Source organism: Lipotes vexillifer, unplaced genomic scaffold, assembly GCF_000442215.2.
Source record: "Lipotes vexillifer unplaced genomic scaffold, Lipotes_vexillifer_v1.1 scaffold408, whole genome shotgun sequence".
Lineage (NCBI taxonomy): Eukaryota > Metazoa > Chordata > Mammalia > Artiodactyla > Lipotidae > Lipotes > Lipotes vexillifer.
The window spans coordinates 582,327-600,901 of record NW_006787469.1 but is presented as its reverse complement, the minus strand read 5'-3'; the positions used below and the strand labels follow the sequence as shown (position 1 = coordinate 600,901).

The 18,575-nt window shown below is 38.3% G+C and overlaps 1 protein-coding gene across 1 annotated transcript in view; it reads right to left on the bottom strand.

Moving 5' to 3' along the window:
• Positions 1-371, bottom strand: part of ZNF106 (zinc finger protein 106) — a 32,157-nt gene extending 31,786 nt beyond the window's left edge. Inside the window, 1 exon segment of the mRNA XM_007460130.1 lies at positions 3-371. Within this exon segment, the coding sequence (XP_007460192.1) occupies positions 3-44 (42 nt within the window). The 5' untranslated portion in view covers positions 45-371.
• Positions 372-18,575: the final 18,204 nt, after the last annotated feature.

Here is an 18,575-nt window from a genome sequence, read left to right as displayed (position 1 = left end):
GGGAAAGAGGCAGATGAGGGACATTCAATTCTCCCCACTGGCATGGCACACTCAGAAGATCTGTTATAGTTTCCTCTGAAAGACACTGCACACTTTGGCACAGTGAAAAATTAGTTCTAATCAATTTCAGTGCTCCTTTCATCACTTTTAATAAGTTTGTTCATAAGTTACTTTTGAAATGAATTAAAGATTCTTTTCCAGCAATCAAGAGGCAATACACTTTAGAATAATATAGTTTAGGAGGACAAATCTTCTTGAATTGCTGTACTTAAAACCTTGCCAGAGGAAACGTGGTGAAAGGGGAGGCAGGGCGGGGGGCTCAGAGCAAACAGAAGTTGCTCCAGAGCACACCCCTGGTGCCAGCTGCACTCAGAAAGCCTGGCGACAGCTCTTACATTTAATCTCTGGCTCAAAAGCTTTCTCCCAGTGAAAATTAAGGGGTGGAGAAAAGGGTAGGCAGTGTAGCCAATCACAATCTGGTAACTAAATCGGAGCAGCTGGAGCTCTGCCTGGAATGTGAAGATTCCGGACCCCAGGGCAAATGATACTAGTAGTCTCAGCAAACTTTTTTGGTCGGATGATACATGTGATCTACATTCTGCTTCAGAAGGGCTTATTTTAAAGGGAATGGAAAGCATTTCAGTTGTAGGAAGTTAACAGCTGTGCTAGGCAAATGTTTTTTCTCAGGTTTCAGAAAAGAACACCATTTAGAGAGAAGTATAATCAGGTTCTCGGTTAAGAAAGATAATTGGGCAGGCTTTTTCTTCTTTTACTTTACACACTTAATGGTATATCTCATACTTGGCCAGTTTAAGGAGCCAAAGTCTTGAATCAATGTCCAGAGCTGTAGTAGATGAATAATTTAACTGCTTTTTTAGCTTCCTGAGTCCCTTGATTGGTTCAGCAATCTATGCAGTCATTGATGAGAAACACCTGAACACCATGGGCACATGTGTAATAAATGGACAGTAATATCCACTCAATAATCCAAACTGGCTTAACTCTATCACTTGTCTTGGGTTAATACTAGTGATATTTTTGCACTTCCTATGCCATTCTATAAAAACACACATACAAAGACATGCTGTCTTTGATAAGACAGACAGACACAAGAAATACATACACAACACTGCTTCATCTTCCCCTCACATATATCCAACAAGACACAGGCAGAAATTCACATCAGTTAGCCAGAAGAGACCCTCAAAATTAAGCACCTCATTTACTAGAAGATGGTTTCTGTTACAGATCATCTGAATATTCATTAAAAACAAAAAACTTACTGAGCAACTACTAAATTCCAGGAAACAAGCTAAGTATATGGTTAATGGTGACAAATTATAAACAATGCCCAGTAAGTAAACAAAACACAGTTTTTTACTTTGTACAAATCATGAAAAACACCTCAGAAAAACGGAGAAACTTCATAAGTTTCCATCTTTTTTCTTGACTTTGTACCTCAAATGCTCTGGAGGCAATATAGTCTTTGACATTAAGATTCATTTTAATGAGTTCTGACCAGATTCCCTGAATTACCCTGAATATCGATAGTTTAATTCTTTCTAATCCTCCAGGAACTTAAATACATTATTTTCACTGAGAGTTTTCAACTGTATTTTGCTACAATTATATAGTTAAAGAAAAATAATCCTCAACTTTCTTCAGTTTACCTGGGATATCCACACTCTTCTCTCAAGCAATTAAAATTAAGGTAGTTCATTCAAAGTGAATGTTAACTTGTAACAGAAAGCAAGCCTTTTCTCACAGCAACACAGAATGAAGTTTAAAATGTATATATAGGGCTTCCCTGGTGGCACAGTGGTTGAGTCTGCCTGCCAATGCAGGGGACATGGGTTCGAGCCCTGGTCTGGGAAGATCCCACATGCCGCGGAGCAACTAGGTCCGTGAGCCACAACTACTGAGCCTGCGCGTCTGGAGCTTGTGCTCCGCAACAGGAGAGGCCGCGACAGTGAGAGGCCCACGCACCACGATGAAGAGTGACCCCCACTCATCGCAACTAGAGAAAGCCCACGCACAGAAACGAAGACCCAACACAGCCAAAAATAAATAAATAAATATTTTAAAATGTATATATAAATAGAAATCTATCCCCAATGGGCAGCATCAGAAGAATCTGAAGACTGTAACAAACTTGGTATACATAATTTACACTATAATAACAACCCAGATCAACTGAATTTTCTGCTTAGAAAATCTTTTGGGCTTTAAACTCTCTACAACTGTGGAGAATGTTTTTAGTCCACTTTTCTACCTCGAAGTTTATAGAACGCTAAACCATATATTGCAGTACCAGGGACATCATTCTAAAAGGTATTCTTGAATAAAATCCCTGATTTTATCCTTAGTTCCAAAATGCAGAGAATTTTTTTCTTTTTCTTTTTTGGCTGTGCCGCTTGGCATGCGGGATCTCAGTTCCCCGACCAGGGACGGAACCTGTGGCCCCTGCAGTGGAAGCACGGAGTCCTAACCACTGGACCACCAGGGAATTCCCACGGAGAATTTTTCATATGTCCAAACCATCAAAATTCCTCTTTAAAAGACATAATTGGAAGATGACACTGACTTTTTTAAATATTAAGGAATGTAGTATAAAGTAGACAGTAACTAACTCTGTTAAAAATAAATATCCATAATCATAAACCCACATATTTTGCAATTTCCAAAGCACAAGTATATGTTGGACATGTATCAAACGCTCACAGATTTTTTAAACATTTTTGCTTTCATTGCAAGAAAGAGTATTAACCATAATTCCGAAGTTACTTGATAGAAAAATACCTCGAGATCCTACCCAGAAGGGTATAGCGATAAGTGCAACATAAAACTTAACACTAAAAACACAGATTTATCAAAACACAGAAATCCCTAACATTTTTCTTATAAAAGAAATCTAGTTTTTTGGGTTTTTTTTTTAAAGATAAGCTTTACAAGAAACTTCAAAAAGAGAAAAGAGAGAATCTACATTTATACTGGGAAAGAGCAGGATAGGTCAACCACATCTTGTGAAAATTCAAATGTGTCTGTGTCTGGAGTCAAGCATATTACAATATGCATTCAGGCTCCCAAATAGGGTGTTTGGGAAACCACATGTTCTTTAAAGCTAATAGCAAATTAAATAATATTTGAATGATGCTATTTTCCAATTTTTTATTAATAACCAGTTAAAATACTACTTTGTATAAATATGTAAATAATTGTTGGTAAAAAAGTACTGGTTTACTTCCTGACTAATAAAGGCAATAATTTTCCTCAAAGCGTTTTAACAGAGGGCCCAAATTAGCTTCATCCTGTTACCACACAATTTCCTCTCATGTGTGAAAAGCAAAGCCTTCAGATAGTCTATCCATAAGCTCCTCTTTATTAAGCTTGCTCTAACTATACCACAACAGCTGGTTGATGAATTAAGGTTTGTGCCCTTTTAATAGCATCTATCTGTAGAAACTACTTACAGGCCATACATCTGAACAAGTACATCAGGAAAAAACAGGGAAATGTTCCAGCTGTCTACAATCGTGAACTAAATAAGTTACTCACTTCTCAATCAAGCTTGCATTTAAAACCTAAAAAAACGCTCTTTACATTTCTTAATCAGATCACAACCAAAAATTATAGCGATACTTAATATCAGAAAGCCAGTAATTAAACATGGAATCCAGAGGAAATAATCACAAACTGAGGACAGGAAGAAAAAACATAATGACTGATAACTATTTGTCCCTTTGGTACAAACTAGTGATGACTATCATGGCAATAAATGTTCCAAGTCAGTAAATGATTTTTAAGATCATGTTGTTTTTTATAGTTTTGCCAGCTGTTTTTCCTTGCTACCTGCTTGCCTTCTCCCTTATAATTTGTACTGGCCAGGAAACCATAACAAACCTTATAGCACTATATCTAAAATATGAGTAAATTAAGTACCAAAGTGCTCTCCTCTAAATAAAATGAGTTTGGGTGTTAACACTGACATTACTATTGTCAGTTCAGAGGCTTCCAATGCTTATTCCTTAACTGATTATGCTCCAAATAACTAAAAACAGTAGACAAAATCTCCATGGCACAATTAAGTTGATGAGTGGGAGGAAAGGAGAAACAAATTACAGAACAATACATATATGGCATGTGGTTCAGTTATGGTAGTAAGACAAAACAAAATGTGTGTATATATAAATATAAATCTATGTATACACACAGAAAAGAGGTTTGGATAGGATATACACTAAACTGTTGACTTTCCTCTAAGAGGGGAGTAGGAAGGGGGGGAGGGAGTGAAAGGACCTCTATGTTTTTTACTTTTTATGATTCTGCACTGACTATGAACATGAATCTTAAGTTATCAAATTTGTTTTTTTAATGTTTTAATTAGCTAATTAGTGATCTTTAAATAAAATAAGGCATTAGTCTTAGAACAAAATGAGCTTCTCTCCTAATGACTAGATTTACTAACCTCATTTGTTTTGTTTGATTTTATAATACAGTACAGGTCACTAAGAAGCCCAGAAAGGGCTTCCCTGGTGGCGCAGTGGTTGAGAGTCCGCCTGCCGATGCAGGGGACACGGGTTCGTGCCCTGGTCCGGGAAGATCCCACATGCCGCAGAGCGGCTGGGCCCGTGAGCCATGGCCGCTGAGCCTGCGCGCCGGAGCCTGTGCTCCGCAACGGGAGAGGCCACAACAGTGAGAGGCCCGCGTACCAAAAAAAAAAAAAAAAAAAAAAAAAAAAAAGAAGCCCAGAAAAAGGTGAATTCCAGAAAGAAGTATGTTGGAAATGGGATCAAATAATTAAGGTAATCCACATATAGGGAATCAAAACCTATTTCATAGGTTCCAATGATAATGAGTTAAAGATCATATATACTCAAGGTATTATAAGGGCTCTCCACATTAAATCTGAGTGAACACCTCTTTTATACTGCTGCTAAGACCTAACCTTCACACAGTAAAAGACTGAGACCATGGAAAAATTCCACTAATATGTTAAACAGATGCTGAAAGTTTAATAACATATTAATTTGCCCACACAACCTAAAACTATATTACTTAAAACACAAATAATTCCAAATGACTTAGGTTGGCATCTTGATCAAAGCTTGCACAGTAAGTCCCCTACATATGAACGAGTTCCATTCCGAGAGCGCATTCATAAGTCCAATTTGTTCGAAAGTCCAACAGTTAGCCTAGATACCCAACTAATACAATCAGCTATATAGTACTGTACTGTAATAGGTTTATACTTTTCACAAATAATACATAAAAAACACAAAAAATAATGAAAACATTTTTAACCTTACAGTATAGTACCTTGAAAAGTACAGTAGTACAGTACACCAGCTGGCATACAGGGGCTGGCATCAAGAGAACAGGCAAGAAGAGTTACTGACTGGAGTAACTCTTCCCTGGAGTAACTGCTTCCCTGGAGTAACTGCTTCCCTGGTGGCACAGTGGTTGAGAGTCCACCTGCCGATGCAGGGGACACGGAGGGAGAGGAGGAGGGAGAGGAGGAGGGAGATGGTAGAGCTGAAGGATCGTCAGCAATAGGAGATGGAGGGCAAGCTGCAACTTGCGTTCACTCAGATTTAATGTGGAGAGCCCTTATAATACCTTGAATATATATGATCTTTAACTCATTATCATTGGAAACTATGAAATACCATCAACCTTTGATTCCCTATATGTGGATTACCTTAATTATTTGATCGTCACACCTGACACTGACGGCACAGGTTCTGGTTCCTTGCTGGATTCAATTCTATTTACCATATTGAAAAAAGATCCAGTGATGTCTGAGTAGTAGCTCTTTTTTTCTTGTCATAGATAACACGGTAGCACTGGATTGCATTCTGAACGGCCGCTGCAGCCTTCATGTACCATTCTACGTTCAGGTCCTGTGCCTCAAAAACTAACAGTGCCTCCTCAAATAAAGAAAATCCCCTTGCCATTTCCTGCATCATGAATCTCTTCGGTTCTTCAGTTACTTCTTCTTCCTCTTGTCTCTCTTCGTCCTTTCTCTGGGCCTCCAATTCCACCAGGTCTTCATTAGTCAGCTCCTCTTGTTGCACAGCAAAGAGTTCAATGAAGTTGTCCTCTTGCAGATCAAGCTCCAGCTTCTTGCTGAAGGTCACTAAGTTGCTGAAGACCTCTTTGGACTCATCTACCTTCTCAAATCCACGAAAATCGTGAACAAACTGCAGGCAAAGGTTCTTCCAAACCCCATTCATGGTGACAGCCGTAATCTCATGCCAAGCAAAGTCAATGTTTTTTATGGCCTTGTAGATGTTATAGTCCTTCCAAAATTGTCACAAGGTTGCTCCTGATTCTTCACTCACCTTTACCACCTGACGAAAAGTGAGACATAAATAATATTTCTTGAAAGTTGCTACAACTCCCTGGTCTGTAGGTTGGATGAGCGACATATATTCAGTGGCAGATGCACTACTTTGACTTCGGGATGAAAGTTGTCCACGAATGGGGGTGGCCTGGAGCACTGTCAAGCAGCAAAAGAATGTTGAATGGGACGTCCTTCTCCAAGCAATATGTCTCTACCTCTGGGATAAAGTGGTGGAAAACCAGTCCTGGAAAATGGCCTGTGTAACCCAGGCTTTGGAGTTACTCTTCCACACAACAGGAAGAGAGCCCTTGGCTATGTTTTTAAGGGCTCTTGGGTTCTCTGAAAGATAAACTAAGAGAGGCTTCAGCTTCATATCACCAGAAGCATTGCCACCAAACAACAGAGTTAGCCTATGCTTTGCTGCTTTATAGCCTGGCAACCACTTTTCCTCCTTATTGATAACTTTGGTCTGGCATCTTCTTCCAGTACAGTCCTGTCTCAACCACATTAAAAACCTACTTGGGTAAATACGTGCCTTTATCAATAATTTCTCGAAGCATTTCAGGAAATTCCCGGGCAGCTACTGTATCTGCACTCGCTGCCTCACCACTTACTTTTACATTGTAAAGGTTGGCTCTAGCCTTGAACAGATGAAACCAGCCATGGTTAGCATTAAAAGACACGCCCTCTGATTCTTTGCCGCGTTTCTTCTTCAAGTCTTCATAAAGGCTTTTAGCTTTCTCTTGAATCAACATTAGGCTGAGTGGGACTCAATGCTGATGCTGATCCTACATCCACACATTGAGAAGCTTCTCCATCTCCTCCATCACTTTTCCACACTTCTTCAGTATTACTGTTGGCATCATTGGCCCAGCAGACTTTGCTGTTCCATGATCTCGTCCTTCTTTTTTTTTGCGGTACGCAGGCCTCTCACTGCTGTGGCCTCTCCCGTTGCGGAGCACAGGCTCCAGACACGCAGGCTCAGTGGCCATGGCTCACGGGCCCAGCCACACCATGGCATGTGGGATCCTCCCGGACCGGGGCACGAACCCACGTCCCCTGCATCGGCAGGCGGACTCTCAACCACTGCGCCACCAGGGAAGCCTTCGTCCTTCTTCTTTAGAATTATGCTGATTGGGTTGAACAATTCATGTTATAAGAACAAGTAACATCTACCATCTTTTCGCCTTGCTCCACTCAATTATTTTCACTTTGTTTCCATCGTTATCACTTGGCGCTTCTTAGCAGTACCAGCTACCTCACTGCTGCTTTTAAGCTTGCTTCTGTACATCCTGGACTTGAAATAAAAATACTGTACTACTGTACTCTCTATAGTACTTTACAGTAAAGCACACAAAAGCACAACCACTTGCAGAGGATGCACGCACATGACAATGTATGCTAGACACGTGAACTAACTTACGTAATTGGACATGGGAACACACATTCCCATCTGTGAAAGTTCACAACTTGAAGGTTCATATGTAGGGGACCTACTGTAACCATTATTCATGGCCTAAAGTATAATGCATATTTCTGTTTCCCAAAGTTTCTCTGTTCCATACTGTCTCCAAACTTCAAATTCACACATGTCCAAAACATCAAAAGAGGAAACTTAGTTGGAAAAAAAGACACAGGATATACATACATGCTACATTTAATGTCTTAAAGGTACTTATTTGTTAGATTTTCTTTCCTTAAACATCTCAAGCTTTAATTCACAAAATAGCATTCTTAGATACTCAGGGTTTATACATCTATTTTATTTACACTAATGAGATTCAGTGCTATTTAGAAGACTTTGGACTTTTCAGACTATTCCAGCAACAGTAAAGGTTTATGGCCTGCAATAATTTGAACACTGCTGAGGCAATAATATGAAATGTCCTAGTTGCAAGGCTGCTGTGTAGGAATAAGAAAGCTTACTAATGAGAGAACTAGCTCATCCCCACCCACCTTTGTTGTAATCTATTTGCTAGAGTTGCTGTGAATTCTACACATTTGAGATGCACAAAGATTTATCCCTTTTGAAGGCAAAAAAAATCTATTGTACTTGTTATTAATTCCAAAAGATAGTTCTATGCCATAAGACAACATTCATTTATGAAGGATTACTATAAAATATGCTGACAAGCACCATCAGCCCTCAGATCCCCCCACATCCAGAAGTTTATGGAAGACAGCCGTCCCATACCTGCCCTTCAGGTTCTCAAGTTCCCTGTGATGCAACATGCTCCGCATGTGTTCGTCCATCTCCTTCAAAATTAAAGAAAGCAGGTTAAACTAAGGGGGATTGCTTTGGGGAAAAAAATTCCTCTGTCCTGTTCAATCAACAATTGGGGCTCAAGCTCCTTGTGTCAAAGTCGTGTTTGCGGTTACCATTCTCAATTCGATATTGGAATCAGTTCCTTGTTAAGTAACTCTTAGCTTGTTTTTTGACATATTTCATTTTTAAATAAAGCAATAGTTAAGAAAGACCTATTTAAGTGGCTTTTCAAAAAGGTTTGAAAGTATATTGTATTTAGGAGGCAAAAGAGTAAATAATAAATAGGTTAAATTATATCCCAATATAAGGAATTTACTTAAGTTTATTAAAAATTTTAAAAGCTGCCTGAAATCACATAACTTCTCAACTACTTGGCTACTTTTCACCATACTCTCTTTCCCCACTCAACTGAGAGTTTCTCAAGAGTTAGTTACAACTCTTACCCATATCTTGGCCAGGGCCTGACATACAGTTACTAATATTTGTTGAATGAACAGATGGATACATCAATTCTACACAGAAGTTACAGATATAACAGAATTTTCCTATGGTAGGTCAAAAAATGCCTTGAACACAGCAGTTCAATCATGGCTTTGCCTTCACTGCCCACTCCCTTCCCCACACCAATTGATTTGTTTGGTTCCAATGAAAAGTTTGAAAATATACTAGATTCTCCCCTCCCTCCCTCCCACCCTTGGTGGGAAGGAAATAAAATCTGTGGAAAGAGCTTCCACTTATAAGCGTAAGCGTGACACACACGCACACACCCCTCAAAAAACTCAAAGTTGCAAATGTCTGTCTGTCACACAAAGTATATATAGCCAGTATGCCATAATAGAGAATGGCTGTTTACCAATATGATAAAAGGGTTACTACAATTGTTGAGTATTACTATTAACTGTGCCCTGTGCTAAATGCCTCAAACATTTTCTCACTTGAACCACAAAACACTGCTAAGGGAGGATTATTAACATCATAAGGACACAAGGGTATAGAGAAGCTAATTTGTTTATTCACCAAATATTTATCAAGTGCTTCTTAGGTGCCAAGTACAGAGCTAGGCATTGAAGGGCTAAGTGTAAAAATATTTAGTCTTGCCCTCTAAGAGTCACAGATTATCAAGTGGTGAAACTAGGACTCAAACTCTGGCAGATCCGACACCAAAGTCAACATTTCAAACACCATGTCATGTTGCAAACATCTAGTGCATTGAGATTTTTTTATTATATACAATTCATTTGTCAAAATGAGTACAACAACCTCTTCTTTAAGATATCTACACACAGTGTGATACACAGTGTTATGATTCAAAACACTTCCTTTAAATGGCAATTTTACTGAAGATGACCACCATTTCCTTCCTATCTCTACAAATGCTTCATCCAGAAGGGACAGTTTTACATGTGACCCCTTCTAGATACAACTGATTGGCCATTAACCAGAATGAACATTTATAGAACAGAAAACTAAGTCGAGTTAGTGACAGGATACAGAATGAAAAAAATCCATGGACAATATACAACACCTGCTCAAATCTCTATGCTTCCTGTTGTTCAGTTTTTGTTTCCTGTTGCTCAGTTTTTCCTTGGATTAGATTTAACATATGCCAAATCTTTTCTTGAGCTAAATTTAAGTGGGTCTGTTTCTTGCAATTCCTAACCAAGAGAGTATTCACTGAAATAGGTTACTCTCTCTGATGTAAAAACCAATTCTGGGGGCTTCCCTGGTGGCGCAGTGGTTGAGAATCTGCCTGCCAATGCAGACGACACAGGTTCGAGCCCTGGTCTGGGAAGATCCCACATGCCATGGAGCAACTGGGCCCGTGAGCCACAATTACTGAGCCTGCGCATCTGGAGCCTGTGCTCCACAACAACAGAGGCCGCGATAGTGAGAGGCCTGCGCACCGCGATGAAGAGTGACCCCCACTTGCCACAACTAGAGAAAGCCCATGCACAGAAATGAAGACCCAACACAGCCATAAATAAATAAATAAATAAATACACTGTGTAAAAAAAAAAAAAAAAAAAAAAAAAACCAATTCTGTATTCTATTTCAGTTATAAAAAATGTTATCATTCAAAACTAGTTTTAATGTGATTTTTTTTTTTTCCACATGGCTTGCGGGATCTTAGTTCCTTGACCAGAGATCGAAGTCGTGCCCCCTGCAGGGGAAGCACAGAGTCCTAACCACTGGACCGCGAGGGAATTCCCTTAATGTGACTTTTGATTGTTTAAAATACTTCAATAATCTGTTTCTAAATTTACAATGTGAAATCCTCTTCCATCCTGCTATAAGGAATGAATGCAAATAGTGAGACAACTGAGTTTTCAAAATAACTGAGAAAGATCCACAGGCACAGCTCCAAATGCATACCTGCAGAGTTACCAAGCTTCTATTTAGTCCCTTACATCAGTATTATGTTGTTAAAAGGAGGGGGAAAAAGGGAGAAAAAAAGGATTTGGGGTTGAACAAATTTGGAAAACACTGAGTAACAGAAAAAATTTTTAATATTTTTTAATTCCAGGGCTTCTCAGATTTTCATAAGTTAATAAGCATCAGGATACTCAGGGATATAATACACAGTCATCCTAGATTCTTTTCTCCTTCACAGTGTATTTGGAGAAACCAAGGTAATACTAGTTTGGGAAACTAGAGGAAAACACATCAACATAAGTTGTTCATAGTCTATCTAAAAATAAGTATCTGAGTTTATCCCTTTCAGTTAACCCATTCTGTTTATTTCTTACCCCATATCTTAACACTTAAATCACGCCATTCCCTTGCTTAAAAACCTATAGTTGGCTGTCCCTAAGGCAGGAGTAAATAACCCCAGCCCTTATTTAACTTTGTTGTGACCCATGGAAAAGTATGAAGAGACGAAACATGTTTTAATCCAGAGTAGAAGAAATGCCAAAAAGACTTAAAGTAGCAAAATTATGAGATATAACAAGATAGGCCTGCTACTCCACGAAAATCTGACACCACACCTCTAAGTACCCATCTCATACCTTCTCAATTTCCCATCTCCCTCTAATCTGAAAGTAGCCTTATTGAAAATTTGAGTTAACCCTGGTCTAAATTTTTAAAATTGGAAGAGCAGTTCTTTTACTTTTGTAAAAGGCAGCAAGTATATTACTAAACATGATTTAAAAATCTCAGCAGATTTTTCCATCACTAACAGAAATCCTAAATAGGAAAAAAAAAATTCTTCACCCCAGCCTACTAGATGGATCACAATCAAACCCCTCAGTCTAGCACTCAACACTGTTTATTAACTATCTTCACTTAAATTACAAATTAAATTGTGGTCCCACTACTCCCAAGATGAAACTGTTCTAATCAGGTAAGCCTTCTTACCAACTCCTAGAACTGTTATACTCCATTCTACCGCTATACCTTTGTATGTATTTTTCTCTTACCTAAAACATCTCTTCTCCATTTCTTTTAAGCCATTTTACACCCAAACATCTTTCAAGGTTTACTCAGACTTCGCTGGCTAACCTCACTCATGATAATCTTCCCAGTTCTCTGAACTTCCAGTGACAATCAAGAACATCTTAAAAACACAGAGAAAAAATTCCTCAGTATTTAAGCTAGCAGCACTCTTGGAAAGCAAGAATAAAGGAGGAAAAAAAAAGAAAAGCAAAATGTGAGACAAACTGCAGCCTATTTCCATAAAGCAAAGGTAAATTCTTTTAGTTCTTAAAAATGTGTTTTTCTCTGAGCAACATCCCCACCTTGTGGACGTCTAAGAATACAGTTAGTACCATTGCTGCTGTGCTGCACTTTTCACAAGCATATGCAGAAAGAGAACTCTGCTACGTATCAATGCTGTTACCTTAGCTAATCAAAAAGTTGTTATAATCTCAACCTGAATTTTAATGTCTTTTCTCTATAACTGGTTACTAACTGAATATCTCTTTATCATACTGTTGAGTATCCTCAAATTCCAGGTAGAGTTTTAATAATATAGTTACTGGTTTTATGAGGCAGTAATGAGAAAAAAACCAGTGAAGTAAGACTAAGGTTTAGGAAAGAAGCATAAGTAAGATGTTAAAAGTTTTTACCCATCTATAAATTCCACATGATGTCTCTGAAAAAATGATCAGTCATAAAAGCCTCAGATTCTCCCTCTTCTATTATTACCTTTTTTGAGCTGTACACAATGTGGCACAATATGCATTTTCGTTCTCGTGCCATAGTGACCAGATCTGAAGCACTCAACGTCATACCTGCAATGAGGAAGTAACATTTAGTAACCTTTTCTATCCAGATGTCTTTTTAGATTCATCTTAACATAGCCCAGAATACAAATCCTGCAACTCCCTCACCTCCACCCTGCTCCCCCATTCTTCCCATCTTGATAAAGGAAAATTCCACGTTTCCAGGTACCTAGGGCAAAAACTTTAGGAGTCATCCTTGATCCCTCTTTCTCACCCCATATCCACCCTCATCAGCAAATCCTGCCAGTCCCACCTTGAAGTACATCTGAAATCCAACCACCCCTCACTGCTTAGCATATCTACCATCTCACATGGCACCAGCCTACTGACCTGACTCCCTATTTCCACTCTTGTCTGTCCTCTCATGGTCTATTCTCAAATTAGCAACCAAAGATTCTCAGAACAGGATTCTTTTAAAATTTAAGTCTGATCATTTAACTCCTCTGCTCAGAATCTTCCAATAGAATCCCATCTCACTCACAGAAAATCCAAAGTCCTTTGTCATGGGCTACAAAATCTGTTTCTCTCTCATTCTCTGACTCCAGGCCCTATCACTCTCCCTGTATTGCTCCATTCAAGTTACACCGTCCTCCTTGCTATTTCTTGATCACACCAGGGATTCTCCCACCTTAGGGTTTCTATATTTCCTGTTCTCTCTGCCTGGAATATTCTTCCTTAGGATATACCTATGGCACAGCAGAGAGTTGACCCCACATCTCTTATTTCTGGTGTAAGAGGCTTTTCTCTGTGTTATGCTGACATTTAAAATATTTAAATAAATCCTTCAGACAAAAAAAAAAAATGTATTTATGGGTTTCAAGGCTCACTCTCTCATGCTGCCTCATCAGGGAGGCCTTCCCTGACACCCTATAAAATACTGTACTTTCTGCCCTCCGTTTCTTCTATCCCCCTAATAGCCTGCTTAATTTTTTACTTTTTAATAGTACTATGGTAGATTGTTTCCATAGATGGCCACAACATTATCTCCCACCCCACGCGCTCTTTTGCAGTGTGACGTTGTCACCACCACCCATCAAAAGGTATAGAGTCTATTTTCCCTCCCTGTGACCTGTTTTGACCAATAAAATACAATGGAAGTGACAATGCAATTTCTGAGGCCGGGCCTTAAAAACTTTGCAGCTTCTGCTTTTGCACACTTGGAACACTCCCTCTTAGAACCCAGCCACATGGAGAGGCCAAGGGGCAAAAAACTGAGGCCCCAGCTGAGCACCCAAACAGCCAGCACCATCTGACAGCCATGTTGGGCACTCCAGGCCCAGCTGCCAATGAGGGATCCTAAGTGGGACCAGTTAAAGAACCATGCAAATGAGCCTTTTTCAACCCACAGAATTGTAAGAAACAAAATAGCTGTTTTAAGCCAATAAATAATGGGACAGCTCGTTAAACAGCAAGAAATATCTGAAACAAGCATTCTTTACTACCTAACATAGTATATATTTGTTATTCTTTGTTTCCCCAATTAAAAATTAAGCTTCACAAGAACAGAGACTCTGTATATTTTGTTCACTAGTATAGGTCTAGCACTGAGAACAGTGTCTGGCATACTGTAGGCACTCCATAATTATTTGTTGAATTGTTCCAAATAGAACTATCTTAGGTTATTAAATGTAAGACAGAGATAACTGGATAAATACTGAGGTTTGCGTTAAGACCAGAAGGGTCTCTATTCTACAATCCTCTAGCACTACCATACTTTCCTCCTGCATCCGTGCAAGGATGCCTTACCTGAGAATTTAATTCCACTCCCCAGGCAAAATTATTTTTCCTCCACACACACACCAGACTCTAATAGATTTATCTGCTTCCTTGCCTGGGCTTGTTCCTTATGGGACTTAAAATTGTGATGTAATGAAGTTATAAGCTGCCCTAATTTAATCTTTAACCCTCACACAACATGGTGGAAAAACCAATGAGAAAGAAGCCTAAGGTTCTCTAGCTCTCTTGTCACTCAGTTTCCTTGCTATTGCAACCCACTCCATACCACTACTAAATGTCTGAAATAATTCTATTCAATAACAAATTACAAAGCACCAAAACAAGATTGTGGGTAAAATTTTGACCATTTGAGAAAGCTGAATGTTAACTAGCTAATAAAACAAAGAAATATACCTTTATGGATAGGTATAGTATTATTTATGCTTCTAGTATTACTAACCTATCCTAAATCTCAAAATTAACACAAACCACTGTGGTGCTAAGTGTCAAAGCACAATTATTCTTTTAATTCCCTTATCTCTTAACATTAACTTTAATTACTATTTGCAAGCAGTATTTTGTTATTTCATTCAGCAAGCATCGTTCTAAGAGCTGCAAAATCAGTGATAAAGATGATATATCCAGAAATGTTTTTAATACTGCTTCAAATGATTACCCATTAAAGCAAAACAGGAACAAAAAACTTGGAAGCAATGAAAAAGTGAGACTTCCTGGCACAAGCAACAGTAGTTGCTGTGGGGTTTTTATATATTTACTCAATTGAAAACTAAGCACTAAAATACCAACTGTGTTTCTATTTAATAAAGCCATCAACTCGTAGTAAATGGATAAAGAAAGTCATATAATAAAAATACTCTCTATCAACCTTTTAACCAAAGACTCTCTTTTTATTTATTTTTCTTTTCACGAGTTCCATGTTTCTAATCTGCATATAAGTTTCATTTCTGTAAAAATTTTCACTTTCATAAAAAAATCAAAAAGTGTAAACTGCTAGCAAAGTATTTAATCAAGAAAGACCTAGTATTTAAAAATACTGAGTTTCGGGCTTCCCTGGTGGCGCAGTGGTTGAGAGTCCGCCTGCCAGTTCGTGCCCCGGTCCGGGAAGATCCCACATGCCGCGGAGCGGCTGGGCCCGTGAGCCATGGCCGCTGAGCCTGCGCGTCTGGAGCCTGTTCCGCAACGTGAGAGGCCATGGCAGTGAGAGGCCCGCGTACAGCAAAAATAAATAAATTAAATAAATAAATAAATAAAAATACTGAGTTGATAAGATTACAGCTAAAGACAAAAGAACTTTAATTTGTACATCCTTAAACTGGGTAAAAATATAATTTCCATTAAGCTTTCTGAAATACTGAAATTAGCTCACAGCCTTCTTAAAGGTCGTAACAAGGATTAGAAGTCAAGGAAATAGAAACCATCCAACTTTGCAACCTCAAAATGCTTGAGAGGTTACATTATACAAGCCAAGTAAGTCAATTCAACTACTGCTGTCCTCACTTTAACCACCTTACATTTTCCCCCATATCACTTAAATATACCCATTATGAAATCTTTCAAATTTTCCCCAAATAACTGTGAGAAATATCTGTGATATTTCTTAGTCATAAGTCTAAAAAATCCTACAATAAGTACCTTTTCTCAATATCTTAATTACTATCCTATTAATACAATTATCATTCTCATAGGCAAAACCATATTACTGATTCTTTTCTTTCAGATTCTTATATTTAGTCACCAAGTCCTGACAGATTTCAATTTTTAAATTGTTATTTACGCTCGCTGTACAGTAGAAATTAACGTAACATTGTAAATCAACTGTAATTCAATAAAATAAAAAAGTTTTTTAAAAAGAGGAAAAACAATTGTTATTTACTCTTCAGTGTGATAAACCTGCATGACTTTATATGTATTCTTCTCCGTTCACCCAACTGCTATACTCACTAATGTTTCCTGCCTTGACTCCTGCTCCCAATAAATGAACAAGTTCTAAATCCAAGCAGTACATCAGAATCACCCACACAGCTTACTAATAAAAAGAAATACAGTTGTGTGGGCAGAGTAGAACTATTGCATTAGTCCCCAGACACCCCATTCTGTACTTCACCATGCTTTGAAGGCTGTTTGATGGTAGGTATGTCTGGTCTCACTGACCTTACCATGAGGAAGGGATCTGTCTTTTCATATACCTATAACACTGGTTACAATAAGCACATAGTACTTAAGATATTTGAACTCTGACATAATTAAAACCAATTGACACTCTATATGATAATATACTGTAAAACACTGAAGAAAAAAAGCATAAATATTGGTTTGTTGGGGTGGGGGAAGTGGTACTCAGATTAGTATCCCTTTTCTGAATTCCACAGGTAACTTGTCCACCTTAATCCTGACAAAAAACTAATGGATTTCTGGTGAGCAAGACAGGGGAACAGAGAGACAGTGTTCAGTGATACAACAAGTTTTTGTCACTACCCGTAAGTTGCCCAGGTTATGGAACAAAGATATGACTGGCACTTCTGAAAAGTCCTCACTTTGCTGAGTGGGACTCCCCAGAAAGTTTCAAGGCTCCTAGCTAAGGAAGGCGTTTTAGTAAGCTGACAACAGAGGTCAAGAAGTATTTTGGGGCATATGAACCTGTAATCACAATTTTCAAAGGCTTATTCTGGGTACCTGTCCTATTTACTAGGTCTAAATTCTGGCTGGCTCTTGTTTCCCAAGGCAAGTGATTGGTGGTTTCCTGCATCCATCCACTATCTCTGATGGAGCATAAGTTCATAAGCATTTTACTCACTAGCATTCCTACTTTTTATATTATCTACCCTAACATAACACTCACCAGTATCATATATGTATGTGTATACACACACGCACGCGCGCACACACACACACACACACACACACACCACTCTTTATTCTTTATTAGTAAGCATAGGGCTAAAACGAAGACAGGAAGTTAAGGCTGTGACTCAGGAAAAGGGATCAAAAGTCAAGCATCCAACAGATGAATCTGTTCATATTGCCCATCACCAGGCAAGGAAATGGACAGGGCAGACCACAGTCTGATTCCTTACCTCAGAATCAGAACTACGGTCAGGTTCCAATACTTACTCACTTCTGGAACTTGGAAGCATTATGTCCTAGAGGGAAAAATAACTGAGAAAGAAACTGCGATAATGCCAACTCTAACAAGGTAATAAAAATACTAGCAAAAGCTGTCATCATATAACAGAGTAAGTCATAAGCCCAAAGATAGCTTATACAAACACTGTTTTAAAAGTTTAACTGGGTAGCTTGTCGCATTTATTTAACAGTTGAAAAAGTTGTCATTCCTGTATTCAACATACCATTTATATATACTTCCAAGCAACCCCAAAGATCCACATAGTAATGTAAAATTCTATGACATAAATTACAATCAATGCAAGGTGAGTGAGCCTTACTAACTGCTCACTATTCTTCTCAAAAAGCTTTGCTGTTCTCCGTGCATCTTATTGCTAACAGTACATTCAATAATCTTCATCCACTTTATACAAGTATGACTATAATAACAATCATTTTCACTATTTCTTCTTTTTATAGAATCTTTTAAGTTCATGGGTGACCATACCACAGTATCACAGTAAAGCATTTATTTTAGTCATTTTAATTTATGTTAACAGCTTTCTAAATGCCTTTGTCATGTATTTAAAAAATCATTAAGTCTCCGAAAAGGTCACCATATATTTTATTAGCTTTTAAGAAGGAATTTATGTGCTACTAAAGTAGTGGTATTTGCAAATTTTGGAATTTGCAAAAATCTCATATCCTTGTAAATGTCAAAAGTCAAAAGCTCACATGCATACTGTACATGTGGCAATGATGTATCCCAAATCTCAGCAATACAGTAAAAAATATGCTTAGACAAAATTAGCTGTTGTTCAAAAGTACAGTATTCCAAGAGCTTGAAACACTTCCCAGGGCTCAAACTCACCTTCAAATTATCAGCCTAAAAAGTATACCTGTA